Below are 10,713 nucleotides of genomic sequence, written 5' to 3'. Positions count from 1 at the left end.
CCCTGAACACTACAGGCAATTTAGCATAGCCAATCCACCTAGCCTGCACATCTTTGGACTGTGGGAGGCTAATATTGGGAAAGGTGAAATTCGCACCAGAAGAGACTAATAGATCCTTATGTCCTGGGCAACTCTCTTCAAGGTCAGCATCAAACACTGTTGCTTCGCCACTGATTGCAAAATGTAGTCCAATTGTAATAGAAGTTAAGCTGATTTTGCACTCTATTTACATTTTTGACTTCTTCTATTGCGATCTACTGGCAGTATTAGTGGCAGCTAATGACTATATCTTTATTTCCATTAAAAAAGTTAAATAAAGTCATAGGGTCATAGAGATGTACAGCACAGGAACAGACATTTTGGTCCAACTCGTCTACACCAACCAAATATCCTAAATAAATTTTGCCAGCATTTGGCCCTATCCCTCTAGGCCCTTCCTATTCATATCCCCATCCAGATGCCTTTTAAATTCTGTAATTGTACCAGCCTCCATCACTTCATCTAGCAGTTTGTTCCATACACACACCACCCTCTGCATGAAAAAGTTGCCCCTGAGGTCACTTTTAACTCACTCCTCTCTCACCTTGAACCTATTTTTGAACTCCCCAATGCAGGGAAAAGACCTTGAATATTTACCCTATCCATGCCCATGATTTTATAAGCCTCTATAAGGTCACCCCTCAGCTTCCGATGCTCCAGCGAAATCAGCCCCAGCCTATTCAGCCCTTCCCTATAGCTCAGACCGTTAAACCCTAGCAAAATCCTTGCAAATCTTTTCTGAACCCTTTCAAGTTTCACAACATTCTTCCTGTAGCAGCGAGACCAGAAATACATGCAGTATTCCAAAAGTGGCCTAACCAATGTCCTGTACAGTGGCAACATGACCTCCCACCTCCCATGCTCGATGCACTGATCAATACAGGCAAGCACACTAAATGCTTTCTTCACAATCCTGTCTACCTGCGACTTGACTTTCAAGGAACTATGAACTTGCACTCCAAGGTCTCTTTGTTCAGCAACACTCCCCTTTACATATATCCCTGAAATACATTTGCCACAGGGGATGTACTGGTGTAGCATTGACATCCAGAACCCCTAGACTAAGGCTCGAGGCTTCAAATACCATGGCAGATGGTGAAATTTGAATTCAACAAAAATCTGGAATTAAAATCAAGCACTGTGGAGATTTTATTCTATGATTCAACGTAACAGTGTTGAATGTTATAAAAACTCACCTAGTTCACTAATATCCTTTAGGGTAAGTAATCTGCCATTCTTACCTGATCTGATCTACATATGATTTCAAACTTACAGCAATGTGGTTGAATCTTAAATGCTTTCTGAAATACCTTGCTAGCTACTCTTGATCTAAGAGGCAATTAGAGATAGGCAATAAATGCTAGCCCAGTTAAGGGAGTGACAAAAGTGCCAGAGAACAGTCATACTGGATGGAGCTTAGAGGTAGAATGGACTTTTAACAGAGTCAGAGAGATGTACAGCATGGAAACAGACCCTTCTTACCTTCTACTACACTTTTTTCTTGCCAACTATTACAGTTTTCTATTTGATTTGATTTTTACTTTACTCATTTTTTAATAAATGGATACAACTATTGAAGGATTCCAAGATTTTTTTTCAAAATGAAAACTGAATATGTGGTACTATATCTATATCTATCTACATTGGTTCTATTTTTCTTCCCTTAGGTACTGGTCTGGACTAATTATCTTTGTATTCCTTAGTCTGACAGAAGCTGGGATAAGGTATGAAATATAATGTTTCCAAAGAATTAATAATAGGAGACTGTAGTTTAGAAGCACCAATGGTGTGCTCTGCAGCTATAGCAGCATAGCTGAATGTGTAATGAGATCTGTATTTCACCTTGCTCTGAATTGCTAATAAACACAGGCTTCTGATCAACTGACCATTGCTGCAAAATGCACAGGATTGGGTTTAGGTATTTTGTGCCACAGTCAAATAATTTGCCAACATCACTGCCTAGACTCACATTTGAAGAGTGGCCAACTGTCAAAGTACTAGGGGATGTTAATTACATCAGAGTTGTAATTCAAGAATTGTTAGTGCCTTCAGGGAACAGAACAGGAAAGAAGCTAATAAGCAAAAGCACAATGCAGTCAGCTTTTGTCCAGGTACAAGACAGATTGTTCTACAAGGTGAAACAATCTGTTGCGGGTAATGTAAAACTGGCATTTTACCACCCCCTTCTCATGGTTAATCAAAGAGTAGCATCAGTGATACCGATGGAATATCCTTCAGCCTTTTACAAAACAGAAAACTGTCATTAACTGGCAAACAGATGAAGACTTAGCCTGTATTTTCTACTGTAAAAGTGCTAACAAATCAAATGCATATAAAGGAAAATTCTAGGTTTATAACAAAATTACAGAGCTTATACACTTAAAGCTCACTTAGGATCTGCTCAATGTTTTAGTGAATAGCTCAGCCAAGTCAGGCAGGTTCTTGCCCTCTTACAATAGTGACTATAATTTAAAAGCACTTAATTGACTGTAAAGTGCTTTGCAACATCAAATTATTGTGCAAACTGCAATACAAACGTAAGGCTTTCTTTCTTTTCAACTGATCTCAGTCAAACCAATGATACAGGCCTGAAATTTGGCCACATTGTTCAAGTTAACAAAGAATACAAAATATCTAGGATATTCACTCTTCATAGTTAGCCAGAAATGCTTGCTAGTTATGTACACTGAATGATGAAATCTGTGAAAATTCTCACTGGCAAATTATTTGACTGTGGCACAGAATACCTAAACCCAATCCTGTGCATTTTGCAGGAACCGCAGGAAGTGCTACACCTGCTCCTACACCTCCCCCATCACCCCCATCCCAGGCCCCAAGAAGACCTTCCACATCAAGCAGATGTTCACCTGCAACACTAATGTGGTATACTGTATCCGCTGTTCCAGATATGCCTCCTCTACATCGGGGAAATCAAGCAGAGGCTTGGGGACTGCTTTGCGGAACACCTACACTTGGTTCACAACAAACAACTGCACCTCCCAGTCGCGAACCATTTCAACTCCCCCTCTCACTCCTTAGACAACATGTCCATCCTGGGCCTCCTGCAGTGCCACAACGATGCCACCTGAAGGTTGCAGGGACAGCACCTCATATTTCGCTTGGGAACCCTGCAGCCCAATGGTGTTAATGTGGACTTCACAAGCTTCAGAATCTCCCCTCCCCCAACCGCATCCCAAAACCAGCCCAGCTTGTCCCCGCCTCCCTAACCTGTCCTTCCTCCCACCTATCCCCTCCTCCCACCTCAAGCCCCACACTCATCTCCTACCTACTAACCTCATCCCGCCCCCTTGACCTGTCCATCCTCCCTGGACTGACCTATCCCCTCCCCAACTCCCCACCTACACTCACCTTTACTGGCTCCACCCCCGCCTCTTTGACCTGTCTGTCTCCTCTCCACCTATCTTTTCCTTTATCCACCTTCTATCCGCCTCCCCATCTCTCCCTATTTATTTCAGAATCCCCTTCCCCTCCCCCATTTCTGAAGAAGGGTCTAGGCCTAAAACGTCAGCTCTCCTTCTCCTCTGATGCTGCTTGGCCTGCTGTGTTCATCCAGCTCTACACCTTGTTATCTAAAATTCTCACTAAGGTTGCTTATGGAAATAGGGGAGATAATTATGCTGATCAATGCTGGTTCTTTCCATTTGATGAGGCAACCCAATACACCCCTCCTAAAACTGTTTGTGAATTCCTGAAGGAGACAAAAATAAGAGGAAAAAACTCCAAATAAAAATCAAAAATGCCCCCTGATTCCCTATAGGCATTCAAGTCAGCTCGAGGAGACAATTTCTACACAAGAAACATGAATAGATGGACTTAACTATCTCCTTTCACTGCCCCTCTCAGTCATATGCCAAATGGCCCAAAGTGTTTAGAACACAAGACAGAACAAGCCTGGAAACTTCCTTCTTAATTCATATATCAATGATCAAACTTCCTATCTTTATGCATCTCTTAAGCACCTTCAATGGTGTACCTGTCACAAATGCAAGCATTATTTTAAGACGGCATACTATGCTGATGCAGAAACTGTGGTCAAGAATGGTTTAACTAATATTTACTTTTGTTCTTTTATTTATCTTTGAGCAGTGATTCTAAACCAGCTCAATGCAATGAAGTAAAGGAATGCTTCAATTATGATGTCGTATGTGAAACGCCAGATTATGAGGTGAGAAGCAGAGCTCAGAACTAATTCTCAATTCTAGAATAAAGGAACAAAGTATGTAACATGTAAGAAAGCTGGGAAGTTCATATCTCCAGAATTGGACATTTTTGTTTTGCTTTGATTGTTGCTTGTCCAAGACAAATAGAATTTGAAAAATAATTATTGGTTTGATCATTTTTCTTTTGATCTTTAAAACAATAGGTGCTGTATAATATGTCAATAAGCAATTGTTGAAAAATGTATTCAATCTCTATGAAATAACTAATAAGGCCTGAAAGGGAGAAGTTAAAATATTAATGGGTCGTTAAGTGAGGACACAGTTATTTCACTATTGCATAGGACTTGAACTTGATCCAGATAAGGCTATCAAATGGCAGTTTATATTCTTCGCCAGCTGTAAGCAACTTACATGGTATGAAATCAGGTCGTTTCAAACCAGTTTTGGATGGGCATGGATCCAGACAACAAAAATTAATCTGGTTCAAACTAACACACTAAGATAACCGAAAAAATAGTTAATGTAGATAAACACAGTCAAAATCATGTAGTTGGAATAAAGGCATGCTTTGCCGAAGTCATACAGTTGGAGTTTTAGCTAGTTGAACTGACTGCTTAACGTTTAATCTCTGCTTTCCTTTGGTGCTTCACATGTAGGTTCGTCATTACAATGCTTCAAAATGGGTTGCTACCAACGCTACGTCCTTCTTAATGGAATTTGCGATGTATTCGGGATTCACAAGGCTCTTTCAGTATATTCAGGGCAAAAATGTAGAAGGTACAAATAAGAGAACAATGATTAAAGATAACAGTGGCAAGTGTATTAGTTGAAACATTTACTTTCAGAGTTTTATTTCAAAGTTAAAACAGGCATTTTAATTCTCAAATTAAATTGTTTAACTTTTGGACAAAGCACCATCACCTGTCCATATAGTTAGTCATAGAGTCATACAGTAATACAGCATGGAAACTGGCCCTTCGGCCCAAACTGGTCTATGCTGAGCCCACATTTGGTCCATATCCTTCTAAACCCTTCTCATCTATGTACCTATCCAAATGATTTTTAAATGTTGCTATTGTACCTGCCTCAACCACTTTCTCTGGCAGCATCTTCCATATAGTCTGCGTGAACAAGTTGCCCCTCAGGTCCTTCTTAAATCTTTCCCCTCTCACCTTAAATCTATGCCCTCTAGTTTTCAATTCCCCATCCCTGGGAAAGGGACTATATGCATTTATCCTATCTATGTCCCTCATGATTTTATACACCTCAATAAGGTCACCCCTCATTCTTCTACATTACAAGGAATAAAGTCTTATCCTGGCCAACCTCTCCCTATAACTCAGGCCTACTAGTCCTGGCAACATCCTCGTAAATCTTCTTTGCACATTTTCCAGTTTAACTATGTCTTTCCTATAATAGGGTGACCAAAACTGTACACAATACTCCAGATGCGGCCTGACCAACAACTTATACAACTGTAACAACTCCCACACTCTATGCCTCAACCGATGAAGGCCAGCATTGCTAAACGCCTTCTTCACCACCCTGTCTACCTGTGACGCCACTTTCAACGAACTATGTACTTGTACTCCTAGGTCCCTCTGTTCCTCAACAATCCTCAGGACCCTACCATTTACTGTATAAGTCCTACCTTGATTTGACTTTCCAAAGTGCAACACCTCACAGTTATCTGTATTGAAGTGCATTTGCCAATCCTCAGCCCACTTCCTCATCTGATCAAGATCCCTCTGTAATTTTTAATAAAACCTTCCTCACTATCAACAATAATTTTGTATCATCCGCAAACTTACTAATCATGCCTTGTACATTCACATCCAGGTCATTTATGTAAATAACAAATAACAAAGGTCCCAGCACCGACCCGTGGCACACCACTAGTCACAGGCCTCCAGTCCGAGAAACAACCTTCAACCATCAGCCTTTGCTTCCTACCAATCAGCTAGCTCTCCCTGGATCCCATGTAACCTAACTTTCCTGATTAGACTGCCATGCAGGACCTTGTCAAAGGCCTTACTAAAGTCCATATAGACAACATTCACTGCCCTACCCTCATCCATCCTCTTGGTTACTTCTTCAAAAAACGCTAAAAGATTTGCCAGACATGACTTCCCGCGCACAAATCCATGCTGACTATCCAAATGTCGGTTGATCCTGTCCCTCAGTATCCTCTCCAATAACTTGCCTACCACTGATGTTAGGCCCATTGTCCTGTAGTTCCTTGGCTTGTCTTTGCTACCTTTCTTAAACAATGGAACAACATTAGCCACTCTCCAGCCTTCCGGAATTTCACCAGTGGCTAACAATGAAGCAAAAATCTCTGCAAGGCCCTCTGAAATTTCTTCCCTAGCCTCCCACAACATCGGAGGATTGACTTGATCAGGCCCAGGGGACTTATCCACCTTAATGCGCTTTTAAGCTGCGAACATCTCTTCTCTGGTAATATGAATGCAGTCTAAAACATCGCCACTTGTTTTCCTTATTTCCTTCGCATCCATGATTCTCTCATCAGTAAATACTGAGGAGAAATATTCATTAAAAATCTATCTCCTGTACTCCACCATGCTGATCTTTAAGGGGATCCATTCTCTCTCTAGCCTTTTACTCTTAATATAGCTATAGAACCTCTTGCAATTAACTTTAACCTTATCTGCCAGATCCATCTCATACCCTCTTTTTGCTCTTTTGATTTCCCTCTTGATTGTGTTCCTACACCTTTTATACTCACCTAGGGATTCACTTCAGCCTGATAGCTTAAGCCATTGTGTGCCTTCTTCTTGTTCCTGACCAGAGCCTCAATATCCCTCGTCAGCCGGGGATCCCTAAACCTGCTAGCTTTTCCCTTCACCCTAACAGGGACATATTGTCCCTGGACTGTTGATATCACACTTTTAAAAGCCTCCCATTTGCCAGTCGTTCCTTTTCCTTCAAACAGACTCATCCAATCGACCTCTGCTAGATCCTGCCCAATGGTACCAAAATTGTCCCTGCTCCAGTTCAGCACTTTAACCTGTGGACCTGTCCTATCTTTTTCTGTAACTATGTTAAAACTAAGACAGTTATGGTCACTGGACCCAAAGTGTTCTCCTACTGATACTTCAGTCACTTGCCCAACCTCATTTCCTAAGAGGAGGTCCAGTGTTGTACCCTCCCATGTAGAACCCTCTACATATTTATTTAGGAAATTCTCTTGGATACATTTGACAAATTCCACCCCGTCTAGTACTTTTACACTCTAGATGGCCCAGTCATTACAGGGGAAATTAAAATCTCTAACCAATACTACTCTATCATTCCTACAGGTATCTGCAATCTCTCTACACATCTGCTCCTCTAGTACCCGCTGGTTATTTGGGGGTCTTTAATACAGTGCCAACAGAGTGACCACCCCCTTCTTGTTTCTAAGCTCCAACCATATGGCCTCATTTAATGACTTCTTAAGAATATCCTCTCTAAGCACTTTCGTTATGTCTAGCATTATCAAAAAGGCAACCCCCACCCCTCCTCACTTACTTGTACTTCTGTCATACCTGTAGCTTCTGTATCCAGGAACATTGAGCTGCCAGTCCTGCCCTTCTCTCAGCCATGTTCCTGTTATGGCTATAATATCCCATTCCCCAGAGCCAATCCATGCTCTGAGCTCATCTGCCTTGCCAATTAGGCCTCATGCATTGAAATAAATGCACTTTAAACCATAAGTCTTTTCCCTCCCTTTACCATGCCCCTGGCTATCCTGAATAGTAAACTGTTCTTGATGGCTAATGTATTTTCTCCTGACTTCTCAATGGCCCTTCTCTTACACACAGTCCCCCCCCCCCCCCCCCCCCCCCCCACTATTTTAAACCGTCCTGGGTAACAGTGGCAAATCTCTGGCGAGAATATCGGACACCCTCCAGTTCAAGTGCAACCCATTCCTCTTGTATAGGTCACCTCTACCTCAGAAGAGATCCCAATGATCCAAGAAATGAAAACCCTGCCCCCGACAACAGCTCCTCAGCCACACATTCATCTGGCCTATCTTTCTTTTTCTATCCTCATTGGTTAATAAATATATGTAAATCCCAGAATTCCTTTCAAGTCACTGCTCTGAGAGAACTAGAGGTTTTATCAGTGTAAAGAAGAGGTGACATTTTAGGTCAGACAAAGCATGTTAGGTGTGAGGCCTTGTTTAGAATCTGTTTGTGTTTCAGTTTGAAGTCAGATTGATTTTATTTCTACAGTAGGAATTTGTAAAATGTGTGTGTGTGTATGTGTGTGTGTATGCGATTGAGAGGTACTGTATGGACGAGAGAGGATCTGTGTTTTTATGTGTGTGTGGGGAGGAGAGTGAGAGTGTGTGTGGTGCATGCGTGCTTGAAAGACTGAGTGTGTGTGTGTGTGTGTATGCGATTGAGAGATAGTGTGTGTATGAGAAAGGATCTGTGTTTGTGTGTGTGTGTGTGCTTGAGAGACAGTGTGTGTATGACAGGGGATCTCGGGGTGTGTGTGTCTGTGGGAGAGAGAGAGAGAGAGTGTGTGTGTGTGTGTGCTCGAGAGACAATGTGTGTTTGAGAGAAGATCTGTGTGTGCGTGTGTATGAGTGTGTGTTTGTGTGTGCTTGAGAGGCAGTGTGTATGAGATAGGATCTGTGTGTGTGTGTGAGAGAGAGACAGAGTGAATGTGTGTGTGTGTGCTTGAGTGTGTGTATGAGAGATCTGTGTGTGTGTGCGCGCTTGAGAGGCAGTGTGTGTATGAGAGGGGATGTGTGTGTGTGTGTGTGTGCGTGTGCGTGTGCGCACGCGTGCTAAGGGCCATGACTTGAAAGGAATTCGGGAATTAACATATACATATTCATCAGCTAAAACCCTCTAACTTATTAAAGATTTAACAGCATCTTAGGTTTAATACATCCTCATCAGTGGTGTGAACCTTTAATCTTTTATTTTTAAATTCTGTGTCTGATACTACCTCTCTCACTAACACCTGCAGAAGGAGTGAGGCTCCAAAAGCTGGTGTTTTCAAATAAACCTGTTGGACTATAACCTTGTGACGTGTGAACATAGAACATAGAACAGTACAGCACAGTACAGGTCCTTCAGCCCACGATGTTGTGCCGACCTATTATCCTACTCTAACATCAAACTAACCTGCATACCCTTCATTTTACTATCACCCATGTGCCTATCCAAGAATCGCTTAAATGTCCCTAATGCATCTGACTCTACTACCACCGCTGGCAGTGCATTCCACGCACCCACCACTCTCTGTGTAAAGAACCAACCTCTGACATCTCCCCTACACCTTCCTCCAATCACCTTAAAATTATGCCCCCTCATGATAGCCATTTCCACCCTGGGAAAAAGTCTCTGGATATCCACTCCATCTGTACCTCTCATCATCTTGTACACCTCTATCAAGTCACCTCTCATCTTTCTTCACTCCAATGAGAAAAGCCCTAGCTCCCTCAACCTTTCCCCATAAGACCTACCCTCCAGTCCAGGCAGCATCATGGTAAATCTCCTCTGCACCCTCTCTAAAGCTTCTACATCCTTCCTATAATAAGGTAACCAAAACTGAACACAACATTCCAAGAGATAGTAGGAACTGCAGATGCTGGAGAATCCGAGACAACAAGGTGCAGAACTGGATGAACACAGCAGGCCAAGCAGCATCATAGGAGCAGAAAGGCTGACATTTTGGGCCTAGACCCTTCATCAGAAAATATTCCAAGTGTGGTCTAACCAGAGTTTTCTCGAGCTGTGGTATAACCTTGCGGCTCTTAAACTCAATTCCCCTGCTAATGAAAGCCACCACACCATACACCTTCTTAACAACCCTATCAATTTGGGTGGCAACTTTGAGGAATCTATGGACGTGGACCCCAAGGTCCCTCTGTTCCTCCACACTGCCAAGAATCCTGCCATTAACCCTGTATTCTGCATTCAAATTCAACCTTCCAAAATGAATCACTTCACACTTTTCCAGGTTGAATTCCATCTGCAACTTCTTTGCCCAGCTCTGCATCTTGTCAATGTCCCAATGCAACCTACAACCGCCCTCCACACTATCCACAACTCCACCAACCTTCGTGTCATCAGTAAACTCACTAACCCACCCTTCCACTTCCTCATCCAAGTCATTTATAAAGATCACAAAGAGCAGAGGTCCAAGAACAGATCCCTGCAGAACACCACTGGTCACCGAGCTCCAGGCTGAATACTTTCCATCCACTACCACCCTCTGTCTTCTATTGGACAGCCAGTTTTGTATCCAGACAGCCAAATTTCCCTGAATCCTATGCCTCCTTACTTTATGAATGAGCCTACCATGAGGAACCTTATCAAATGCCTTGCTAAAATCCATATACACCACATCCACTGCTCTATCTTCATCAATGCATTTTGTCACATCCTCAAAGAATTCAATAAGGTTTGTGAGGCATGACCTGCCCCTCACAAAGCCATGCTGACTATCTCTAATCAAACAATGCTTTTCC

At 42.4% G+C, this 10,713-nt stretch overlaps 1 protein-coding gene across 1 annotated transcript in view; it reads left to right on the top strand.

Moving 5' to 3' along the window:
• LOC109920292 (heme-binding protein 2-like) overlaps positions 1-10,713 on the top strand; it is a 26,000-nt gene that overhangs the window by 8,217 nt on the left and 7,070 nt on the right. The window contains exons 2-4 of the mRNA XM_048618005.1: positions 1,707-1,763; positions 4,147-4,225; positions 4,877-4,997. Coding sequence (XP_048473962.1) covers positions 1,707-1,763; positions 4,147-4,225; positions 4,877-4,997 — 257 coding nt within the window. The remainder of the gene's footprint in view (positions 1-1,706; positions 1,764-4,146; positions 4,226-4,876; positions 4,998-10,713) is intronic.

This window comes from Rhincodon typus, chromosome 38, assembly GCF_021869965.1.
Source record: "Rhincodon typus isolate 14 chromosome 38, sRhiTyp1.1, whole genome shotgun sequence".
In the NCBI taxonomy this organism is placed as follows: Eukaryota; Metazoa; Chordata; class Chondrichthyes; order Orectolobiformes; family Rhincodontidae; genus Rhincodon; species Rhincodon typus.
The sequence above is the reverse complement of the archived record's forward strand: the minus strand, read 5'-3'. Positions and strand labels throughout refer to the sequence as shown.